Genomic DNA, 25,935 nt, shown 5'->3' with positions numbered 1-25,935 from the left:
TTCAGAAGCTTATAGCACTGACTTTCTTTTTCAGGAACTGTACCAGTAAGTCGATATGGTGACTCTGCTCGTGTCAATAGTGGCTACAGAGAACTGAAGGGAAACTGTAACTCATTGAAATCTTTTCTGCACCCATTGAAAGAATCTACTCTCTTCTTTTTGCTTAGAAATGGCAGGATATCATTAAAGAAGTGAAGTTCCTGCAGAGAATACAACACCCAAACAGCATAGAGTATAAAGGATGCTACTTACGGGAGCACACGGCATGGGTAAGATCTGTCCTTTTCTTTTCTCAATCTCTCGTACTCTCTCACACTATTTGCTGTAACCCGTTAAGCACATCATGATTAAGTAGTTTTTCCCTCTTCAGCTTGTCATGGAGTACTGTTTAGGCTCAGCCTCTGACCTCCTTGAAGGTAAAGTGCCAAACATTTGGCTTCATTATCAATACTTTATCTAAAATTTGGCCTTTGCTGCTTCCTTTTCAAGTGTTTTATTGGTCAAATGCATAAATCTATTTGTAAATCATTGTCAGGTTAATAATTGTGCTTTTTTGTGCTTAGTTCATAAGAAGCCCCTTCAGGAAATTGAGATTGCTGCAATTACCCATGGTGCTTTGCAGGGCCTTGCATACCTTCATTCCCACAACATGATTCACAGGTTAGTGTTTTTTGTTTTGTTTTTCTCTGGTGATCTTACAAAGTGGTTGCTTGTACATTTTAAGTAGTGTTGGAAATGAAGAACCGGTTTGCCTGGAACCAAGGAATTTTCATGACACTGGTTCCTCAAAGTGTTGGGAGACCTTGTAAAATACTCTGACAGTGTTTCCTGCATGTTGTGACTGAATTGTTTTAGCTGTAGGTAGGGCTGGGCGATTTAGCAAAAAAAAAAAATCTAGGTTTTTTATAAAGTTTGACCAATTCACGATTTCGATTTTTTTATTTTTTTATTGTGTCACTAGTCTTTTCAAAACATTACAACAACATGACTGAAGTAACATTCTCTTTAAAAGTAACTTGAAAAAACATCTGGTTAAGGAACATTGTATTTTTAATGGCCATGTCATACAAAAATCGGTCAAGGTGTAAATAAATATAAAACAAATTCACGAGTGAAACAGCGTTGCTGAAGATTTGAATAAGAAATATTTGTGTAAATATTGCACTTGCAGGAATACAGAGGTATTTTTGCAAGTTTTGCTGAGCCTAGGAAAGATTGGCTGTCAGCTCGGCTTTGACTTTGTCTTCTGATTAAATGACAGGTTGTAATGCTGCTGCCTTTTTCTTAAAAAGATACAGTGGAAGAAAAAGGACTGAACATGGAATCTGTAAAGCCTAATTTAACCCAATGTGTGAAGTTGTGGACGTATAGCAGGAGCAAATACAAGCACCAGAAGTGTGTCTAATAGAAAATAATATATTTAATCTATTTCCCCCCTTTTAAATACTGATCATTTGATGCGCTTTGCTCCACTCTCTGTATTATGCTGCCTGATCTGTCTGGTTTTCAACTAGGTCAGCTAAATGACGTCATGGGGGCGGGTACTTTCATTTTCACTGCTACAGTCCCTCACTTCTTCTGGTGTTCAAACCAAAAGATCAGCGCGGTTTTTCACATGGCAGGCTTTTACGTCCTTCATACATGTTGAGATCGAGTTTATCGACTTGATGAGGGAATGTTTTGACAATCCACACAGACGTGCAACAAGTAAAATCCTACATGACTTCACGCTTTAACAGGCAATCAAGCAGGTCGCACACCAGAAGCGCCGCGACACGGCGCGGACATGACAGTTTAAACTATCACACACCAAACGCGCACATTCGCATGATATTTAACATGAAAGTAATCAGATGGCGCTCTGTGGGCCGGTTAAAATGAGAACTGCTTCGTGAATCGTGGCTGGGCAGCGCCGGTGTGTGTATAGAAACCTGTTTAGAATTCTAAAATCCATGGCGTGGTGCTGTGTGGCGCGTCGGCGAGAGGCGCTTTTGGTTTGCTTCCTGCTTCATTCAGAGAGTGAACCAAAGCGTATTGGTGCCATTATAATGTATGAAATAGATATATTTTTTAAAAATCGCGATTTCTCGATTTGATTCAAAATTAAATCGTCTTAAAACGTAAATTTCAAATTAATCGAAAAAATCTGAAAAATCGCCCAGCCCTAGCTGTAGGGTTAAGGTTGCACTGAGGGAGGTAAGATTGGGGATGTTAATAAAAACCAAAGGTTGGACTCAAGGGTCATTTGCAGCTGACTCTGACCTACATTTGATCCTCTATTTATTTACTTGTGTATCCTATGTTAGACAAATAGTTCACCCCAAAATTCAAATCCTGTCATCATTAATTCATTCACCTTGATTTTTTTTCAAAACCAGTTTGATTTCTGTTCTGTTTAACCCAAACGGCAACATCCCGCTCTCCCTCGTGAAGCTAATACAGAAGAAACTGAAACTGCAATTCTTCAAAATCCGCTAGGCCTGGCTCCATAATAGAGCACATTTCTACTGAGCCCAATGTTAAAATATGAAACTTTGGAAAGTCCTAGAAAGGTTCTTAAATTTAAAAAAGAGTGTGACTCTGTTTCTATTTTTTTGTCTTTACTCAGGGATATTAAAGCTGGGAACATCCTGCTGACCGAGCCTGGACAAGTCAAACTAGCAGATTTCGGTTCTGCCTCCATCGCCTCTCCGGCCAACTCTTTTGTGGGGACACCATATTGGTGAGCAGACTGATTAACTCTGTGTAGTATGTTGCCTTTTCTCACAGAACTCCTAACATTCCTGTTTTATCTCTCAGGATGGCCCCTGAAGTGATTTTAGCCATGGACGAGGGACAGTATGATGGAAAGGTGGACATCTGGTCTCTGGGGATCACTTGCATAGAACTAGGTGACGAAGATTTGCTGTGCATCACAATTTGAATTGTCCATCTTTCATGCTGTGAAAGTCTGTCTTACTTTCGCTTCTTTTTTTACTGCAGCTGAAAGGAAGCCTCCTCTGTTTAACATGAATGCGATGAGTGCCTTATACCATATAGCACAGAATGAGAGTCCCACACTACAGTCAAGTGAATGGTGAGTCCTATAACATATGCATAATAGCAGGAGTACACATCTTGTCTCGGTTGTAAAGCACATATACACTTTTTGAACAGTTTTTCCATGGAAGTATTTAGAAATGGAGTTTGATGGAGCCCTTTATTTAAATAGCAGTAGCAGAAATGACATTAGAATTCATAAGTTTAAACTTGAGGCTGTTTATATTATTTCTCAAAACATTCACAGATGTCTCTCTGTGGTGTCTTCTTATTGCTAAATCAAAATAACTGTTGGTCAATATTTTTGGATCCTGCGATTACAAATTTTTACCATTTAAAATTGTCTTTGCAACTAATATATGTTGAAATGGTCACATCTTAAAACAAATGTTAATGGAATTTTGCAGTAAATACTAAATGATCAAGATATATGTTGAAATATTGAGTATATAAATATTTAATATTAAAAATATATAAATATTTTATATTTTTGAGTTTTTTTTGGCATTAGTGGACAGTAGGGGTGTAACGATTTATCGTTGTACGATTTATTGCGATGCAAAAATGTCACAATATGCATCGTGGTGTTATGACAATTTGATTACGATATGACGTCCGTTTTCTCTTATTAGTTGAGCTGTTTGTATGTGAGTTACGTTCCACCTGCTGTCGCATGGAGTTCAGATTGCAGCAGCAGTAATGTTAGCAGACCAAGATGAGTGGAGTTGAAATAGAGGATGGCCTATCCTCTCTACATCAGACGTCTGGCAACATTTCGGTTGTACAGTCATTGTGCATACACAAAAAACGCAAGTGACCAAGCAAAGCCTTAAGCTCTTACTGTTAAATTCAATTGAATAGAAAGCAATTTTTTGCACCTTTACTTAAATTATTCCTTAATTTGTCTCTGTCATTTCAATAATATTTTATAAGAAGTTTTTTTAACTGTTTTATTTTCCAGAGACAGGCCTGTTTAATTTATTTTCTTAAAGAAGGTTCAGTTTAACAAGTTGAAACAAACAAAACAAATACATAAAAATAGTTTACTTGGTAATTAAATTTTTTTAAATAAAATTTACATTTCAGTTTAATTTTCAATTTTTATTCCAAATATTGTGATACATATCGAATTGTGAACATTATATTGTGATACAAATTGTATCGTGAGCTGAGTGTAAAGTTACACTCCTAGTGGACAGTCATGGTTCATGATTCGATTAACCTGCTTTTATTTTTTTTCTCAGGACGGATTATTTTAGAAATTTTATTGACTCTTGCCTTCAGAAGATTCCCAAAGACAGACCACACTCTAAGGATCTGTTGCAGGTGTTTGCATTGAACAATCAAGACACACAAACAGCCTTTTTGTCTGTTAGTCATAATAATCCAACTGTATTCTTAGTTTGACTGCCTTGTTTTCTGCTTTCTGTGGAAAAAACCATAGCATGCCTTCGTCCTGCGAGAGAGACCACACTCTGTTCTGGTGGACCTAATTTTGCGGACAAAAGATGCAGTTCGAGAGTTGGACAACCTGCAGTACCGCAAGATGAAGAAGCTCCTCTTTCAAGAGGCCCACAATGGGCCGACCACCGAGACCCACGAAGGAGAGGAGGTCAGATCTGTAGTTGGAGTATTTGAACAGTAACAGACTTAATAATATATTGCTTAATGGGATAAATGGAAAAATATCTTTCTTACTTTGAGGACCTTCTGTTGAACACCAAAGAAGATATTTTGAAGAATGGTGGTTGCTGTCACCCATCAACTTTCCATTACTAGTAGGAAAAATGTGCCAGCATTTAAAAAAAAGTTTTTGGTGTTTAACAGAAGAAAGAAACTCTAATAGATTTGTAACAAGTGAATGGCAGTGGCGTAGCGGACGGGCCTGCAGGGCACGCACACCACAGGGGGGCCCCGCGTGATTATGGGGCCCCACGTCGTCGTGATTTTCAATAACTGAAAATCCGGCAACCGCAATAATCAAACTCTTGGAAACAACTGGAGTCGGAACCAAAGTTCACAGGTCTGTGTTCTCTGAACTCCTCTCAAGTGGTGGACGTCTTCATTCTGATTGCTTGCCGCCAAACAGCTTCATAGCTCATACCATAAAGTTGACTTGATTTCAACTCTCCTCGACGCCCACACAGGAGAAGACGCGCCGTGTGATAAAAACACAATAAAGCCCTGGGCTTATTTCCATTGTGGCCCTCTGTTAAATAAAAACAATGTATGGCTTCAAAATACCAATGATGCATGAAACAAACAGTCACCACAGCGGTACGAACAGTCAACTTATCCAGCACATGTTCTACACAGCTAATGGCCTTCCAGCCGCAACCCTATTCACACTCAACTAACATATAAATTAAAACATCCTCGTCCACCATGCAAACTAATTATCCTCATCAAACAACCATCTTTTGATAGCTTTTTTGAACAACCTTAAATCTTTTATTTCCTTGATCGATTTTGGTAGTTTGTTCCACATGATTGCACTTGTGTATATACTGTAAAAACATGTTTTTCCCCACTAAACTTCTAAATTTAAATTTAAACATATTAAAATCCCAACCCATAGTACTGTAAAAATGCTGTTGCCTCACCATTTGAAAATAGTTCATCAAATAACTAGGAACCACATTATTAAACATTTTACGTACCATTCCCAGTTTTAAAAAACACACTATTACTAACAGTTAACATACCTAATTTATTAAAAGACTCTTTGTGCAAATGTGCTTTTTGTCTGGTCTGAGACCCACTTTTTATCGTATATCTACCAGGCTGTGAAGATCACAGATTAAAAAAAAAAAATCAGACCTTTAACGTGGAAATTGTATAATGGAAAGACTGAGGCTGACTGGCTGAAATGAAAAGTCTGTGTGCATATACCCCATTGCCATGTATTTATTATCAAGTCTTTTTAAGTCTTATTCAGCACTCTCTGCTTGTTTTTTTTTCTTTAATTTTGACCAAAAGTGACTTATTTTATAGTAATATTGCTAAGATTACTGCTGGCCTGTTATTTTTAAGTGTGTGTATTTGCCTGTGTGTGTGTTCAGGAGGCGGAGCACGGGGTTGGTCGCACAGGCACAGTGAGCAGTGTTGGCAGTAATCAGTCCATTCCCAGCATGTCGATCAGCGCGAGCTCTCAGAGCAGCTCAGTGAACAGCCTTCCTGACGCCGCTGATGACAAGAGTGACCTTGATCTGGAGAAAGACCACACAGTCATGTCCAACAGTTCGGTCATACACCTAAAGCCTGTGCGTTCACATCACATCCTGTTTAACCTTAATCGAAGATGCTCTACTAAAACATCATGGACATCCTAAAGTTTTCCTGCTTTTGTGTCCATTAGGAAGAAGAGGAAGTTTACCGAGAGGATCCTGAAACACGTCCTTCTGCCCCAGAAGCTCAGGTGGCGCCCACACAACCTCAGCGACATAAGCCTTCTCGCAACCGTGAGCACTTTGCCACCATCCGCACAGCCTCTCTGGTGAGCCAGTCCCAAAAATGTGTGCTAAAATGCTTCTCTGTAGTATTCACAACTGACGTCAAATGAAAATATATATATTTAAGACTATGGGCTCTATTTTGACGGTCCATGCACAGAGCGCAAAACGCAGGGCGCAAACGCTTTCAGGGCGTGTCAGAACGCGTTTTTTGCTAATTTAAGGACGGGAAAATCTGCCTTGCGCTGCGGCGCATGGTCTAAAAGGGTTGAGTTTATTTCTTAATGAGTTATAGGTGTGTTTTGAGAATAAACCAATTAGAGTCTCATCTCCCATTCCCTTTAAAACCCAGCTGCGTCGCGCCAAGAGGGCATTCGCTATTTACAGGACGCAAAGTAAGTCTAAGTGGAAAAACTGAGCATTTCACTAGCAAACAGTTAACAGTTTTTTAACAGAATACTGTTAAACTGAGTATCTACTGCGTGAGAATGAGAGATAATGGATCTACTTTCACATTCGCTCTTAGATAGGGAAATCTTTACCCACAGACATCAATTAGTCTATAAATAAATAATTTTGTTTGTTAAGAGCAAATATTAGTTTCAAAACTATTTCTAAATTCAGTTCTAATTTCCAGCAAACGAATAAATGAACAATAATCGCAAAATGTGCTCAAAAACCTGAGTTATATCCTCAAACACATGCTGTGCCCCATATGGTCTAAAACCTGACAGGTGGGCAAATCTAAGCTTGTTTTTAATAAAACAAATATAAATATGGATATAATAAATAATACTGCTAATAATAATAACATTATACAAAAGCAAATTGTTATGAATGAACTGAAAAAGCCTCCCGAGATGAAGAAGACATAAAAGCAGTGATTTTTCATATTTATGTAGGCTAGAAAATAATATGTTTTGTAATATTTTAATCCTTTATATTTATATCCTATATCTATTCTTATTATATCCTATATATATCCTTAATATTTAAATTTTGTCATATGTAAAGATATTTGCCTATTTCTCTCTTGTGTGTATTAAGCAGTGTGTAAGCGAGGCGCAACTCTGCGCCGGAGTTTAGACCGGGTTAGTTTTGGTCTAATGAAAAATCTATTATAGTTTCTCAAAATAGCAACGCGCCAGCAGTCCGCCTCAGAACGCCTTCCTTTTTAGACCAGAACGCCTATGGGCGCAAAAATGAGCGCTAATGCATTTGCTATTTAAACAGCGTAGCGCAACGCCTCAAAACGACTCTTGCGCCAAGCTGAAACTACCAAAAGACTACTGCGCCATGCCTTGCGCCATATTGCGCCGGGTGTATGATAGGGCCCTATAAGTTGCACAGGTTTAACATTTGTGAATAGTTGAGACAAAAACAAAACGCAGATAATTGGGATTATGCAATATTTTTGTCTACGATAAAATTGCAAGTGTTGTTTTAATGATGTGCAAGCTGATATTATCAATTATGTGATGAAGTCGATCAGAACACTTTTCTACTGCTGCTGACTATCAAAAAATACTGTAAATATGATGTCTTGTGTCGCAAATTTAAGGATGCTTGTACTAGTGACTTTGCTCTCAGAACAATCAGTGATCAGCAGTGTGTATATGTCACGTTTTGTTAATGGTACGGCTCGGTTGGAACCTCTGATATGGTTCTAAAAATTCTTAGCTTCTAGGTATGAAATGTATTGGAAAAGCACACAAAAGTAAGCCAAGCAGTGAAAAAGTGCCTTTATTCAATTCACGTTTTAGTTCATGCTTATTACCTGTAAATAATATTTGACTAGATATTTTTCAAGACACTTCTATACAGCTTAAAGTGACATTTAAAGGCTTAACTAGGTTAATTAGGTTAACTAGGCAGGTTAGGGTAATTAGACAAGTTATTGTGTAATGATGGTTACCCAATGGTGTTTAAAAAAAAAAAAAAAAACTTTATTTATTCTAGCCGAAATAAAACAAATACGACTTTCTCTAGAAGAAAAAACATTATCTGACACACTCTGAAAGTTTGTTTGCCCTGTTAATCAACATTTGGGAAATATTTAAAAGAGAAAAAAAATTCAAAGGGGGGCTAATAATTCTGACTTGAGCTGTACACTGCACTAAATGCTTTTCTTACTTAGATTTTTTGTCTTACTAATCCAAATATCAAACAATTCTTAAATTAAGAAGCTTTTTCCAGTCAAGCAAAAAGTATGGTCTTGTTTTAAGAAACTGTCAACATTAAGTGTGTTTTTGCCTTTAAAATAATCTGCCAATGGGGTAAGCTAAAAAATAGTTTTTTTCAGCAACAAAAATTAAGCTGAGCATTTCTGCATTGCTTCATTTCTAAGTGAATCAGCTTTTTTAAACAGATTATCCAGCCTGATCTCACAAGGAAACGTAACTGTTTTGCATTTTGGCAGTTTAGTGAGTTCAGTCATACAAAAATTTTCATTTAAACCCACCCTCCATTAGGGGAAGAGCAAATCATACTAAGCTGTACGAATGAGAACGTACAAATTCACATATAATTTTAATAAACTGTCATATATTAAAGGGTCATGAAGCACCAAAACATTTTTTTTGATTTTTGATTTGACGTTTTTTGTTGATAGTCATACTGTCCCACGTAGCTAAAAACACTATTAGGACACATATATTTTACTAAAAACTGGAAATGGGTTGTTTTTGCATTGTTTAAAGCAAATTTGTTTTTCTGGTTTCAAAATGATTTTGAAGCAACGTTGCGCCGATGAGATCATTGTGTAAATACTGCATGGAGATTGGCTGCGTATACCGGCTGATACAAAGTGACGTCATTGAGTTTTCAGCATATCTGATCAATAATTCATGAGAGACTTGGTTTGAACCAATCAGCGTGCTCTGATGTGAACGAGATGCAACTTCATTAATATGCATAATATAGCATCGAAGACTCCTTTTACCTGTAAAGCCCGGTTCACACTGTGAGGTTTCAGCCTCGATTCTGTCATCTGAGACAAGTTTGGCAAATCCTAAAAGATTCCTGAAATCCTAGGCTAAAATCTGTGGTCTTTGATTGTGGTTTGACATGTTCACAGACAGCCGTTTAGTGCCCGTTGCCATCAGATTTGTCCTCTGATGAAGTTCTGGCAGTGTCGAAAGATTTCAGACTCTTTCCTGCAGTGTGACAACAGCTGCGATCAGCGTCAATCCAAGAACCAATAGGAGCTCCGAATTTGATGATGCGATTCATGTGACAAATCAAACAACTAATTTTTTCTTCCTGGTTTTATTATTGAAACACGCCGTGTCCAAAACTGCCGCTACAGATTGTTATTGTTTGCTGTGAGGAATCATTTCAGAACGTGGTATAATGAAATGAAATTGTCACGGGCGTTTTCTTTCATGTTTGGCGCATCTTCATTGTCATTTATTCATTCATTCATTTTCTTGTCAGCTTAGTCCCTATATTAATCCGGGGTGGCCACAGCGGAATGAACCGCCAACTTATCCAGCAAGTTTTTACGCAGCGGATGCCCTTCCAGCCGCAACCCATCTCTGGGAAACATCCACACACACACTCATACACTACGGAAAATTTAGCCTACCCAGTTCACCTGTACAGCATGTCTTTGGACTGTGGGGGAAACCGGAGCACCTGGAGGAAACCCACCTTCTTGCTCTTGATGTGAGGCGACAGCACTACCTACTGCGCCACTGCTTCGCCCCTCATTGTCAATTAGTCTGACTTTATGACAGCTGAGATCTTAAAGTGTGACATGGGTGCATTGTGCATGCAGTCTGACATGCTACAAGCGTTCAGGATTATAAAAAGATCATACAGTGTGTGCCGGCCTTTACGGCCCATTCACACGGGTCGTCAGCGTCAACACTTCCCATTCACTCTGAAAGGGTGATGTCAGGCTGCCGAACTGCATTATGGATCTGTCGGCACCGCTTCAGAGGCATTGCTAGCTGCAGAAGTTGTGCGTCAGCCAATCAGATTGCTGTATGCAAATACACCGGCTAGACATTGGCTTATTGGTGACTGAATTTCATTGGCTGACGCTGCTAAGACGATCGCTTCAGCCCCAACTTCAGACACACCTTCAGTCAAGAGTTGACGCTGAAGCCCCAGTGTTCAGAGAGATGCCAGATGCTCACAAGCCCCACCCCTAAACTCACCCATCATTAGGGAATGAGCAGGTCATACTAAACTGTGCGAATGAGGTCAAACATATTCATAAAATTAGCCACTAAGTCAAATAGTTACGAATTGGTGTGTGACAATTATCTGCTGGTGATCTTAGGGTGCTTTCACACCTGCCTAATTTAGTTTGATTGAATCGCAATAGAGTTCGTTTCTTCTTTTGGTGCGGTTCGTTTGGGCAGGTGAGAATGCAGCAATCGTACTCGAGTGCGCACCAAAAGCGGACCAAATAAGCGTACCGAGACCTGCTTGAAGAGGTGGTCTCGATACGCTTTTTTCAAACGAACCCTGGAACGGTTCGTTTATGGTGAGAATATGATCCGTACTAAAACAGGTCCAACCGCAAAAAGTTCAGCTGTAATTCAGCTGCCATAGGCCGATGGGCTGTGCATTATGGGATATGGAGGAAAAATTTTTGTTGACAGCGCTTTACCAACAGAGAGAGAGAGAGGAAAACATTACCTGATGGATCGTTGATAAGATGACCATGTTGCAGTTTAGCTAAATTAATCCACGTCTCCTCCTGAAGTGACGAGCGATGCATTAAACACTGTTTTCCAGCCACGGCCGCGCTTCATTCTCGAAATGTATAGTTTGTCTAAAGCAGGGATACAATCAGCCAGTGCAGACCCTCCAGAGTAAAAGGTTTTGTTTACCTGCGGGAGTTCACTGGCATTTTCCCGCACGTGAATTCTGACCAATCGATAAGCAGTTTAGGAAATATGTTTAACAACATCTGGCCAATAAGAGATGTGGATTTTGTCAGATGACTGCATTTTGGTTCGTTTCAACTGGTTCGGACCAAAGCCAACAGTGTGGTGTGAAAACGACCCAAAGACTGCAGAAAATGCAACAATGTATCATTAATTGCGCTTGGTCCGGACCAAATGAAGCGAACTACAGACGTGAAAGCACCCTTAGTATCATATTCATATAGTCCTGTCGATTTAGGCCTAACCCATACTAATTGCAGCACAAAAACACACTTACAATAAATTAATTAATATGAATGTCAAGCAAAATAATTGAATGTGCGGTTGAAATTAAGATCATGTGGTAAATGCTCTATGCAAATTCTAAGCGACTCTGCTTTACAGCAATCCCAATATGCAGCTTGTTTTACAGTATGTTGTAATGTATAAAGTATGTTATAACAATGTATTTGCATTATATTAGTGCCTTTAGAATGCAATTCATGGCAACAGGAATATTCTGAAATATATAGAACTATTGCACTGCTCCAATCCAGTGTAAACTCTACAGTGTAAATGTATCGTTTGCTTCCAGTGTTGGTTTCTTGTAATGTTCAACATAGATTTTGATGGCCACCTTTCCCTTCAGGTGACGCGACAGATGCAGGAGCACGAGCAGGACTCAGAGCTGAGGGAGCAGATGTCTGGTTACAAGCGCATGAGACGGCAGCACCAGAAGCAGCTCATGGCCTTGGAGAACAAACTGAAAGGGGAGATGGACGAACACAGGCTGAAACTGGACAAAGAGCTGGAGGCCCAGAGGAACAGCTTTGCAGCTGAGATGGAGAAACTCATGAAGAAAAACCAAGCGACAACAGATAAAGATGTAAATGCACACGAGACATTCAACACCATCTACATTTCATTTATTCTGTATTTCTTTCACTGATACGAGGAAGGTGATGGGAACGTTCACCTGAAACTGCTCAGAGTTTGACAATCCCACTCTTCCTCTTATGTTACTCAGACTGGTATTTAAAGAAGTAATGTCTCTTATTAACAACATGGACAAAAGTATGTGACACCACATTTTGAGTTACTGCACTGAAAAAAAATTATTCAAAGATGATTCCTTGGAGTTATTCAATTTTTTTACGTTAAGTGGCTGTAAACAATTTATTTGGGCTGAATTTAAACAAACAAATTAAGTTGAACATTATTAAACTTAATTTGTTTGTTTAAATTCAACACAAATAAATAGTTTGCAACAGTTCTGCATGCAACACATTTTTCAGTGTGATGCCTCTCAGTTCCAAAATGGAGCAATCCGTTACGTCATAAAGTAGCATTCTTGAGAATCGGGTGTTTTCTTTATCTTCAGTTTTATTTTCTGACATTGTTTTGTGAATGTTTTGTCTTGAAGGCCAAGTTATTTGCCAACGATGAGAAGAAATTCCATCAGCACATTCAAGCCCAACAAAAGAAAGAGCTTAGCAGCTTCCTGGAGTCACAAAAACGAGAGTACAAGCTACGCAAGGAGCAACTGAAAGAGGTGAAGGCACAATTATGTAACTTATTTAATTATTTATTACTTAACTTTTTGTTACTTGGCACAACTCATCATAGATTGGCCTCAATCAACATTTTGCATGAACGAAGATGATGCTGTGTTCACACCAGACGCGGAACGCGCGGATAAATCGCGCTATTCGCGCGTAAATAGCCGCGTGAACATTTGAGTTTACTCGCTTCATACGCGCGTCAAACTCCGCTTCATTCGCGTGTCAGATTCACTTCAGAACAGACGGGGATTCGCGTGATGGGCAGGGCTTCTGTCTGCCCGAAGACTCTAGCTTCATAGCTAAATGGCTAACATGGATTTTATGAAGAAAATAACAGTGTTAATGAGCTTTATGAAGACTGAAAAACAGCGTAGATACGTTTAGGGTCGTGTCTGAGTCCACTACATTCTTTCAGAGGTGCATCCAGCTCTGTGAGCTCATAAACTCCTCCAGAAACTTAACCTGGATGACGGAGACTTTCAGCGGTGCTTATGGCTGAGCCAAGCCCAGTTTGATGAACTGTTGTCTGTGAAGGCTGGAGGATTTCCCTCGGAACACCGACAACAGGTTCTACCTCACAATCACGCCCCCACAAGAGCAAGCTTCTGATTGGTTAACGCGGCCGAATGTACGCTGAAGTTCAGATTTTCAAAATCAAGAGATTCGCGCAAAACGCTCGTTAAGCGCGTCAAACGCGCAAACGCTCAATTCGCCCCCCCCACATTCACGCAATTTGTTTCATTCGCGTCGCACCATTCGCGCGTAGCGCGCCGCAGGATGTCTATTCGCGCGTTTGCATTGACTTAACATGTAAATCACTCGCGTGCCGCATCTGGTGTGAACGCAGCATAATGATACATTGAAAACGGGCATGGGCAATATAGCTCCTATCACAGATTCATCAAGCAGAAGTATAAGACTAGATCACTCGATCAAGTTTCATTTTTATTTTAAGAATAATTAATGTATAATTTAGAATTAAATGTATAATTATACACTCACTGGTCACTTTATTAGGTATACCTTACTAGTACAAGGTTGGACCTTTTTTGCCTTCCGAACTGCCTCGATCCTTCGTGGTATAGATTCAACAAGGGACTAGAAATACTCAGAGATTTTGGTCAATATTGACATGATAGCATCACGCAGTTGCTGCAGATTTGTCGGCTGCACATCCATGATGCAAATCTCCTGTTCCACCACATCCCAAAGGAGCGATATTGGATTGGGAATGGTGACTGTGGAGGCCATTTGAGTACAGTGAACTCATTGTCATGTTCAAGAAATCAGTCTGAGATGATTCATGTTTTATGACATGGTGCGTTATCCTGCTGGAAGTAGCCGTCAGGATATCGGGACACTGTAGTCAAGGGATAGACATGGTTAGCAACAATACCCAGGTAGGCTGTGGCATTGACACAATGCTCAATTGGTACAATTAAATGAATCCCCCACACCATTACAGCCTGAACCGTTGATACAAAGCAGGATGGATCCATGCTTTCATGTTGTTGACGCCAAATTCTAACCCTAACATCTGAAAGTTGCAGCAGAAATCAAGACTCACCACACCAGGCAACATTTTTCCAATCTTCTATTGTCCAGTTTTGGTGAGCCTGTTTAAATTGTAGCCTCAGTTTCCTGTTCTTAGCTGACGGGAGCGGCACCCAGTGTGGTCTTCTGCTGCTGTAGCCCATCTGCCTCAAGGTTGGCATGTTGTGCATTCAGAGATGCTCTTCTGCGTACCTCGGTTGTAACGAGTGGTTATTTGAGCTACGGTTGCGTTTCTATCAGTTCAGACAAGTCTGGCCATTCTCCTCCGACCTCTGGCATCTACAAGGCGCCCACAGAACTGTCGCTCACTGGATACTTTCTCTTTTTCGGACCATTCTCTGTAAACCCTAGAGATGGTTGTGCATAAAGATCACAGTAGATCAGCAGTTTCTGAAATACTCAGACCAGTCTGTCTTGCTTGAACTGCAGCAGATCGTCTTGATCATGTCTACATGCCTAAATCCATTGAGCTGCTGCCATGTGATTGGCTGATTAGATATTTGCGTTAACGAGCAGGTGTATCTAATAAAGTGGCCTTGATTTCCCCATTGCATTTATATGAATATGGATCAAAGATGAAAGTGGTTTTCAAGTATCAACCATTAAAGGTAATACAGTATCCGTTTTTATCGTGATTTACAGAGGACACTAAAATGGCAATAATCGAAGTGTTGTGGATACTATGCTTCAAACCTCTAGGATTCACCAATTTGTAGTCAAGATTGTTTTTTTAAGGCATAATAAAATTTATATTGATGCTTCCTATACTGTTTAGGAGCTGAATGAGAAGCAGTCCACCCCGAAGAAGGAGAAGCAGGAGTTGCTGTCGAAGCAGAAGGAGAACTTTCAGAACTACCAGGCAGAGGAGGAAGCGAACCTGCTCCGCCGACAGCGCCAGTACCTGGACCTCGAGTCTCGCCGCTTTAAACGCAGAATCCTCACCGCAAAACACAACGTAGAGCAAGACACACTGCGGGAGGTAATGGTGCTTTCTACGTGACATACAAATTGAAATTGAAAATACACCTTATATATTTTGCGAAATTTAAGCATTTAAATAAAGGTTTTGAGGAGCACGGTCAGATAATTAAAAGAACAGTGTGTAATTTTTGCCACTAAAGAGCTCGTATTCACAACTAACAAAGGCATATTTTGATGATGTGGAATCATGGGAGTTGTGGTTTTCATTACATCATATTGGACACTTCAAGTTCATGGATGAGCTGAAGTATTCAAAAGTTACCATGGTAGTATGAAGCAGAGTAAAAGCCGTCAAAGACAAGCATGACTTGTCATGAAAGCAGAGGAGCATTTAATATAGCACAGTTGATTGCTTCTTGTACTAAGAACAAATATACCCACAATACTTTGGAAAAGTCGTGAGCTTTTTTTGAAACAAATATCTGTAAACTTTTACTATTTTTTTTACTTTTTACTATTTTAATTGCCAATATTGGGTAAATTTCAAATACAGTTATGTGGACATTCTCTGCATGAGGTAAAAAATTGCTCTGCCTTTCATTCAATGTCCAGAAACAATCTCTAACTACAGAGGTAAGACTCTGCTGGTGCTAAAGGCTCATTCATATAAGTCTTGAGAAGACAGAAGTCAGCTTTCTTTGTTCACACAGACAGCAAGATAGCGGCTGGCTTTACATGTGGTGAATGCAAGCGCTCGTATTTATGTAACTAAGGACTGTCTCCTTATTTTTAGAAACTCTCTTTTGCAGATGTATTACCGCAGAGAGTATATTATCATCATCAATATGCTTAATATTTAACATTATTAAAACAATTGCGTTTAGTTTCACTTTAGCATGCATTTTACAAGATATGATAATGACCAACTTATCATTTATAAGTCAAGCAGGAATAAAGGGGTTCACAAAATAATGTCAAATATTTCATAGACTGGATTTTACCTTGGAGCTGAAATAATTATTGCTGATGCAAAGTAAGTTAATCATATTAATATTGGCATAAAGCAGTTAAGCTATTGATTGAAACACTCTTATTTATTGTGAACAACTTGAAATAAAACTGATTGTTAGTCAGAATTGAGTAATAATAACACTGTGTTTTGTTTTGCCAAATGAAATAGTTGCTTATAATATTTTCCCTCCTTCCAGTGTTTACTCATGATTCAAATTAATTGAAGTTTTTATTATTAATGTTATGAATTATTTACCATTTTGTCATTTGCAGTTCTACAAGTCATTTAGTTATATAATTTTATTTTTTATCATTAATATTTTATTGTTATCATTTTTATGTAATCTAATCTAATGTAATGTTTGTTTGTTTATATATATATATAGTACTTTTATTGTGTATGGCCATGCACTCAAAGTGCTTTACAATCATCCACTTAGATGTGGATCCACTTGGCAGCATCCACTTGGATGATGCAATGGCAGGACAACGACGCCAGTGCGCTCATTTAGGGCTGGGGGATTTGGCCTAAAATCAAAATCTCAATTAATTGAACATTTTCATTCAATTACGATTTGAAAACGATTCATTTATTTAGGTTTTTTTTTTTGCCCTCATAGTTCTCTGACAGGTTTTGTACAGTAAATAAGTGCACATTTTACAATTGAGATTTTTGCAGGAAGGTGCATTATTCGATTTTAAAATAATTAAAGGAAACACACACTATCTACTATCTATGATTATTTATTGCACATCAACGTTGAACAGCTGAAATTAAAACACACATTCCGTAAAAGCAACAGTCCCCTTATTCTTATGAAAAAGTGAAAATAAATAATTTGCACTTTTTGAAAATAAAATAAATTTCTATATTTTTCATAATAAAAGTAGAAAATAAGCAGTATCTCCTCTAAATAAAAAAAACTGTAGTATATCCTGCAAATAATAGTTTGAACAGTGCATTTCTTGCATCTTCTGTAAACAGATAATTAAATGCAAATAATAATTTCATTGTAATGTAAAATATGCCGTCTCAAGGCATCTCTGGTGCAGCTTCCAATTCTCTTCACAGTGCAAACGTGTGGCGCGTAGTTACATTTTTGGAGAGGTGCGTGGGTATGCGACGCAGTTCGACGCAGAAGTTAAAATTAAAAGTGCTGGTCACGTGACTCCACACCCGGTAGGGAAAGTAATTGGAAAAAATGTAACTAATTTATAGGTTCTGAATGTCGATTCGATTACTTTTTGATTAATCGCCCAGCTCTAAACTCACTACACATCAGCTATAGGGGCAGTGGAGAAACCATGATGAAGCCAGTTTGGTAGATTGGGATGATCGAGAGGCCATAATGGGTGAGGGCAGATGGAGAGAATTTGTCCAGTACACCAGGGTTACACCGCTACTCTTTACGAGAAGTGCCATGATTTTTAATGACCACAGAGGGTCAGGACCTCTGTTTAACGTCACATCTGATTTTAATACCACTAATGTGTTGCAGATTGCTAACGCAAACATCACTGAGCTAATTAAATGTTGAGGAGCAAGCTCATTGGCTGCTGGGGCGACAGCAACCAATCAAATGCTCCATGTAGTTGGAAGCATATTAAATCAGACCCATCAGCCAGCACACCCAATAAAGTTTCATCACAAAACTTTCTATTTATTTTAGATTTGTGTTTTGGAATTTTATTTAAAAGAAAAAGGCTAACACAGATCTTCTTGTTCCAGGAGATAAACAAGCGGCAGACACAGAAGGATCTGGAGCACGCCATGCTGCTGCGCCATCATGAGTCCATGCAGGAGCTGGAGGTCAGGCAACTGGGCACCATCCATAAGATGCGCACCGAACTGATCCGCTTACAGCATCAGACTGAGCTCACCAACCAGCTGGAGTACAACAAGCGCAGAGAGCGAGAGCTACGCCGCAAACACGTCATGGAGGTTCGGCAGCAGCCCAAGAGCCTTAAGGTGCGTTTCCTATAAGTCTCTGCTTGCTTTTATAGTGTACACTAGCAAGCACATACAAGCTATTTTGGTTGTGTCAGTAAGCCTTTCCTCCTCCTTGGCCAGTCTAAAGAGCTGCAGATCAAGAAGCAGTTCCAGGACACGTGTAAGATCCAGACAAGGCAGTATAAAGCTCTGCGCAACCACCTGCTGGAAACTACACCCAAGTCTGACCACAAGGCTGTGCTGAAGAGGCTGAAGGAGGAGCAGACGCGCAAATTAGCCATCCTTGCTGAGCAGTATGACCATTCCATCAATGACATGCTCTCTACTCAAGCTGTGAGTGACCCTTCATCTCTTCCAATCAAAAGAGTTTGAAGCAGTCACAGTTTACTCACTGCATTCGCTTTAATACTTGAGGGGAAAAAATAGTTTTTATAACTGCGATGTGGTTTTTATAACTGAATGTGCTCCTTTGTGCACATTATTTAAAGAAACTGTCATTTATTTTTTCTTACAAATTATGCAAAGTCTATTTTTGAGAGAGAACAGAAGTGCCCAGGGTGTAGAACCACTACTTTATTATTAATAAAAGGCTATTAATATAAAAAAATATATAATTTAGGCCCAATTCCAATTCTACCCCTTACCCCTACCCCTCGTTTTGCGCATGCAGGCCAGACGGAATCTGCGGAGAATTTTGTTAAAAATCTGCAGATTTTTGCGGAATTATTTTGGGAGTATCCAGCAGAGTATCATAACTAAGGCCTTAATATATTAAATAAAAAATAATAAATTACTGAAAAAACTGAATAAATTCAGATTTACACATTTTATCAAGTAAATAAACAGAATTAATAATGGGCTAAAAATCTGCAGAATTCTGCGAAAAATCTGCAGAATTCTGCGCGCGCAGTATCCGTGTGGGCCTACGCATGCCCGTGAAGGGGTAGTGGTGTCTAAATTCTCTTTAGCTTGAAGGCATAGGGCTAAGGGCAAGGGGTATACACCCCTTCAAATGAAGACTTTTCAGGACCACACTCGAAAACAATGGGTAATAAAAAATTCCCAGAATACCCCATTAACAGCAGCACCCGGAAGTAAGGAGATCCACAAATCAGTATTTTTTTTGTCCTTAATACAAATTTTTACAACAAACAAACACGTTTTAATATATTCATAACTGCATTCATGTTTTACAGTCATGCTTTTAAAAAAAAATGCTAAAATAAAAACCGCTAAATTTCGCGATCTATAATCCATAATCATAACTCCTGTTCAGCAGTCCCACAACATTCGGACACTCGATGACACTGGAGCACCCTGTCAGAAAAGTCTAGTGGCTGTCAATGAGTTCTTTACAGTGTCTGCTATAATGTTAATGCTGTTTTTGTGTGTTTACATTGAATATGGCCACTGTGTTAAATGCACAGTACAGTTACAATCTTATTGCCACATTAGATCATTATGATAACATGTCACATGTACTGTACATCTATGTCTTCAGTGATTTCCTGAAGATAAATATAAAAAAATAACACAAATGGAATAACTACAGCAGTCGCCATCGTCTGATCTCATATGAAGCAAGAGATCGTGATGACATGTGATGACGTGTGCTGTAGTGCTGTCCCTTTTTTTAGGAGTAAATTTTGAAGCCCTTCCCTTTAACCCTCGGTTGTAAGGGCCAAGGGGAAGGAGTAGGGGTACAAAAATAGAATTGGTATTGGGCCTTAAAGAGCACCTATTTTACCCCTTTTACAAGATCTAAGATAAGCATTTGGTGTCTCCAGAATGTGTCTGTAAAGTTTCAGCTCAAAACACCCATCAGATCATTCATTGTAGCCTCCAGAATTGCTTCTCCCAGCCCACCGTTCCCACACTGTGTGTCTGTGTCTCATCATGCTTTATGACAGATAAATAGCACAGACAGACTCATACAGCACAACACACACAACACTGCACATTAGTCCAAAATACCAAGTAAGTACCAAGCCTTTCTGAAATGATGAGTCACACACAAATGCTGTATGCAGTACAGACACACACGCACACACACACACACACACACACACACATATATATATATATATATTTATTTATTTTTTTACAAACCTGCTCTGTTTTAAAAAAAAAGTTTTAAACTTATTAGACTAATAAGATCACAGAGAGTTGTAACATATTTGAATCCCAGTTTATTTTCAAAACAAAAATGTTCTGTCGACGTGTATACATGTTATTATAGTACAACGGTGTCTTTTAATCAATACGGTGGGTTGGGAAAACGGCACTCCTACGTCTGGGTGCGGTGGGCTTTAAAATCACAGGGATTTGTGCCGTATTTTAACGTCAGGAAATTGGAAAAAGAGACTTGTTGGAATGCCTACACACAGTTCTGTCCAAACTGCTTACAAAAGTAAATTTTCATCATAGGTGCCCTCTAGTAGAATCATTAAAAGTAATGACTAGTATGTCAATAGCACCATCTCAGATAAGGCTGTCGAGGTGAGGAAATTTCCCTTGCATAAAGTACATCCATGGCAGAATAACGCTTTTATGCAACCATCTGCATGTACTTTATCCTGCTTGCCACAATATTTAAAATTAGACAAAACATTGTTCTAAACCATAATAGTTTATGAATCCTTTTAATAAATTCAAAGCTGACAGAAATGAAAATGGCTGAATGGAGCATTCGCTAACCTGTGTACTATTCAGCCACAAGACGGAGCCAAACAATCAAAAACAGCAGCGAGACAGAAAAGCATATACATATAATTGTGAACATATTTCTTGACAGTCAAGATAATTTAAAGTACCCAGATGAGCCTGTGTTACGAGTAGACACAGAATTTGCACACGTAGAAATCCACAGATTTACGCAGATTTTTAGCCCATCATTGAGTCTATTTATTTACTTGTATAATTGTGTGTAAATTTATTTTTATTATATTATATATTTATAAATATATTCGGTTTTTAAATATATTTCAGTAATATTATTAACTGATATGAAAGTGTTCATTTGATTTATTTACTATACAGTTTGTACAGTAATATTTTCTGTCTTTTAGTAGATAGATATACAGTTGAAGTCAGAATTATTAGCCCCCTTTTGATGTTGTTTTTTTCCTTTTTTAATATTTCCCAAATTATGTTTAACAGAGCAAGGAAAATTTCACGGTATGTCTGATAATATTTTTTCTTCTGGAGAAAGTCTTATTTGTTTTATTTCGGCTAGAATAAAAGCAGTTTTAAATTTTTTAAAAAACTATTTTGGGACAAAATTATTAGCCCCTTTAAGCAATTTTTTTTTCCGATAGTCTACAGAACAAACCATGGTTATACAATAACTTGCCTAATTACCCTAACCTGCCTAATTCACCTTATTAACCTAGTTAAGCCTTTAAATGTCACTTTAAGCTGTATAGAAGTGTCTTGAAAAATATCAAGTAAAATATTATTTACTGTCATCATGACAAAGATAAAATAAATCAGTTATTAGAAATAGCTTTCTAAAACTATTATGCTTAGAAATGTGCTGAAACAATCTTCCCTCCATTAAACAGAAATTTGGGAAAAAAATAAACAGGGGCGCTAATAAGTCAGGCGCCAATAATTCTGACTTCAACTGTATAATAAGATAGACTTGCTTTATTTATCAAATAAGTGGATCTAGATGAATAGGCGTTGTAAACATTAAATGAAAGTTTAAAAGCTGTTATGCTTTATTTCATATATTTAGATTTTAGTTACGATACTCCCAAAATAATTAGGCATAAATCCACAGATTTTGTTTATAAAATCCTCCGCAGAAATAGAAACAAATGTCCGCAGATTCTGTCTGGCCCTAGTTACTAGTTTCAGCCGTTGTTATTAGGGAAAAAACATAGCTTTAAATTTGTAATCAGAATCAAGTATTTCAGACAGCCCATGTTTCTTCTGCAGTTGGTTTGTCAATAATAGGGTATTGTAATATTGCAGTTATCATGACAGCCCTAATTTGTGTCGATAAGCTGCGCTGATGCACAACCTGTATAAAGATGATCATTCCGCACATTACTACAATGGCGACAAAGCAGCAAAATTACAGACTGCATGTTTAAATCTAATTCCACCTCCCATCATGCTCCTCAGCTGCGTCTGGACGAGGCACAGGAGGCTGAATGTCAGGTGCTAAAAATGCAGCTGCAGCAGGAGCTGGAGTTGCTGAACGCCTATCAGAGCAAGATCAAGATGCAGACTGATGCGCAGCACGAGCGGGAGAGGAAAGAGCTGGAGCAGAGGGTTTCACTGAGGAGAGCTCTTCTCGAACAGAAGGTACCATACAAACATAAGCACCTACTAACTACCACTGCAGAGCTAGAATTTTGACACCCTACAGCAGGGCTATTCAATTGGCGGCCCGCGGGCCAAACCCGGCCCCTGAGGCTATTTGTTCTGGCCCTCCAAATAGTGTGACCAAGACATCACAAATCATTTTAGTTCAGTTGAAAAAACGGCCGCTATAGCCATGAGGTATTGTGCGCAGAGTGTGAGTCAACATAAGTGTGTGGTGCGGACAGCCGAAAACTTTTGGATATGTTTTGTTGAAAATGCCTTGTACAATGCACTGTAATCATTAATAGGGATGCAACGATTAGTTGATTTCACTATTAACTGATTAACTGCACTTTAATTCGTCACAGTTAATAGAGTGGAGGAACTATGACGTCACTTTGTAGGCTAATCGGCTGCTAGCATAAAACTGGTTCCCTCGTGAAAATCCCTATAGGATTTTCCCATAGGCTTTTCGAAGATTGCAAATAATAAGCTCTGTGTTCAAACACAGTTCATTACACTTTCACGTTTTGTCCAGCCGGATAATCCTCACACGAAAATACAACTTGGAGCACTTTTGGATCTTAAATGCAAACGCAAGAGTTAAAAAGCAAACATTAGGCTATAAACGGACTACACTGCCCTCGGGGCGCCCGTCTGTGACGTCAGCCCCACCCTGCTACAGACAACTTATCAAGCTTATTTCTAGAAATAATGTCCATGACAAAGAGCTAATCTCTCAGTATATTATATTATAATCCACGCTATATATTATAAACAAATAAATACGCAAAAATACATAGACCTATGTGCCTTTTGGATCGTTTTTACGTGGGAAATACATCTGTTTTGCTTTGTGGTTGTTCTAAAAGTTTTAAAACTGCGTGTATAAATCTGCCTATTTGGTATTTTCATCAGACATAATTAAATAAGTGTATCGCTCGCGCACACAGCCTGCTTACCTTAACAGATGACAGAAATGAGGCGTGAGGAGGAACAAGTCTATCAAATGGCTGCAAGTTCCATCATGATGGACAGAGCAACATTCAATATTCCTTTTATGTCACGACGTACAGCGAAAAGCAGCTCATACAGTCACATCTGCTATACGTTTTATGGAGGAGTGTAAATATTGCAGTTATGACAGAGTTAAACATGTTCAGATGAATAAAAAAAGACGAAAAATCACTTGATCACGTTAAAATGACAGTTAATATGTCTGTATTTTTACACATTTATTCACACGTTTGCATTACTGAGGGCAGGAGAGAGACAGGCTGCACTGGTGAGCAGTATCTTATAACGTTAGTTTAATTAAAATAAATGATCAACAAATGAATCTGTCTCGACAGCCTTTACATGTGAAGGCATTATCTATACACAATCTGAATTCTTAATTAGAAAAACACAAAAAAATATAAAATACTATTCATGAAAATACCTAAATAACAGACAAATCCAAATGCCCAACACAAGCGAGCTGCGCTCCAGACCAGATCAGCTCGATGACGTATAATGTCTCCGACACCGCCTGTAGTCCCATTTAGCAATTTGATAGCAACCGTCTTTTTAAAGAAGCATGGCCGAATTAAAAATTCAAAAGTGTGCTGTAACTTATGTGTTTTATGTTGTAGAACAAAACGTGAAAATATCTTGAATTTGTGTTAGCCACGGACCTTATTTAAGCGATTTTACTGAAACCCCATTCAAAAAACCCATTGACTTTGGGACTAGGGAACCGGAAGTGCTAAAATGCTAACTCGTTTCTGGGTTTTTGCATACAAATTGACGTCATAGTTCCTCCACTCTATTAATCTTCAGATTAATTCTCCTTCAGATTCTGCTCAGTTGGTTTAGTGACATTAGATCAGAGCTGGAGCTAAAGTCTGCAGAAAGGTAGTTCTCCAGGAACGGGGTTGAGCACTTCTGTTTTAAGTAATTTATTATATAAGAAAGCAATTGCAAATTCGATTTTTCTTTTTGATATTTGGCACCAGTTAATCGGGAAGTGACTATTTCGTTCAGTTTGGCTCCGTGGAATGGAAATGTTTTATGCAATATTACAGTTTTGCATCTTTGAATGGAAACGTAGCTATTGACTGCCCATTTGCATGACAAAATTAATTGTTAACGCCATTTAACTGTAAGCAATGCATTGATAGCAGCAATGATTTCAGCAAAACAACTAAACATATTTATTTAAACTGCAGACACTGAATGCTTAAAATGAGATGTTCACATACCCTGCAGTACAGATGCAGTTGCTGTCAGAATGCAGTTGTTTCGCTTGTTAGTGATTACCCAGGTCTTGTACAGTTCCGTCTTCTTTCCTTGTCTTTGGTTTGTAGCACTACAAAGTTTTAAATCTGGTAATCTTGGAACATTATTTCCTGCACATGACCACACAGAGCAAAACTGTAGGTATCCAAAGACTTGTAGGCCTTTAACTTCTCTCTTGTAAAATCACTTGGAGTTTTAATAAGATAGTTTTGTGTTTGGGGCTGCATGCTTGGCCATTTTGTCTTATCCAATATCCATTGGGAGGGTGCTATCGCAAATGGACCTGTCAGATAAACGCTGCTCACTTTAATGAAAATTTGCTGAATAACTGTACTTATCACTGTGACAAGCTGTTATTATTTGCTGAAAGCATTATGTAAATAATATATATATATATATAAATATATATATATATATGTAATCGATATAGCTAATTTCTAAGTTAACAAACTCTGTATTGCATCAGATGTCATCCCCTCGCTGTAAATGCTAGTGCTCACATGTGCTCGCTGTGCGCACATCCTGAATGTTTACAAACAAGTAATTCGTCTACAAACTGAGTCATTCTAGATTTCCTACTGGTGGTGCAGATGCAGTCAGGAAAATGGCATGGTAAGGTCTATGGCAGTGTTTCTCAACCATGTTCCTGGTGGACCACTAGTTCTGCACATTTTCCATTTCTCGCTAACTAAACGCACCTGTTATTTGATCATCAGCTTATTAGCTGAGACTGAAAGGCCTGTAATGGGTGGGCAAAGGAGACATCCAGAACATGCACTGTTGGTGGTCCTCCAGGAACATGGTTGAGAAACACCAGTTCTGCACATTTTCCATTTCTCGTTAACTAAACACACCTGTTATTTGATCATCAGCTTATTAGCAGAGACTGAAAGGCCTGTAATGGGTGTAACAGGCAAAGGAGACATCCAAAACATGCACTGTTGGTGGTCCTCCCGGAACATGGTTGAGAA

At 38.6% G+C, this 25,935-nt stretch overlaps 1 protein-coding gene across 4 annotated transcripts in view; it reads left to right on the top strand.

Moving 5' to 3' along the window:
• The window catches only part of taok1b (TAO kinase 1b), a 51,048-nt gene that overhangs the window by 20,062 nt on the left and 5,051 nt on the right, over positions 1-25,935 (top strand). For all 4 annotated transcript variants that reach the window (XR_012396877.1, XR_012396875.1, XR_012396876.1 and 1 more), the window contains exons 4-19: positions 168-269; positions 371-416; positions 564-660; positions 2,609-2,722; positions 2,800-2,891; positions 2,983-3,076; positions 4,284-4,365; positions 4,484-4,651; positions 6,102-6,302; positions 6,398-6,535; positions 12,021-12,257; positions 12,795-12,923; positions 15,263-15,466; positions 18,149-18,388; positions 18,491-18,703; positions 22,502-22,684. Coding sequence is in view for 1 of the 4 variants with exons in the window: in XM_009295669.4 (XP_009293944.1) it covers positions 168-269; positions 371-416; positions 564-660; positions 2,609-2,722; positions 2,800-2,891; positions 2,983-3,076; positions 4,284-4,365; positions 4,484-4,651; positions 6,102-6,302; positions 6,398-6,535; positions 12,021-12,257; positions 12,795-12,923; positions 15,263-15,466; positions 18,149-18,388; positions 18,491-18,703; positions 22,502-22,684 (2,340 nt within the window). In the remaining 3 variants the exon portion in view is untranslated. The remainder of the gene's footprint in view (positions 1-167; positions 270-370; positions 417-563; positions 661-2,608; positions 2,723-2,799; positions 2,892-2,982; positions 3,077-4,283; positions 4,366-4,483; positions 4,652-6,101; positions 6,303-6,397; positions 6,536-12,020; positions 12,258-12,794; positions 12,924-15,262; positions 15,467-18,148; positions 18,389-18,490; positions 18,704-22,501; positions 22,685-25,935) is intronic.

This window comes from Danio rerio, chromosome 21 (assembly GCF_049306965.1).
Source record: "Danio rerio strain Tuebingen ecotype United States chromosome 21, GRCz12tu, whole genome shotgun sequence".
Taxonomy (NCBI): Eukaryota; Metazoa; Chordata; class Actinopteri; order Cypriniformes; family Danionidae; genus Danio; species Danio rerio.
The sequence above is the reverse complement of the archived record's forward strand: the minus strand, read 5'-3'. Positions and strand labels throughout refer to the sequence as shown.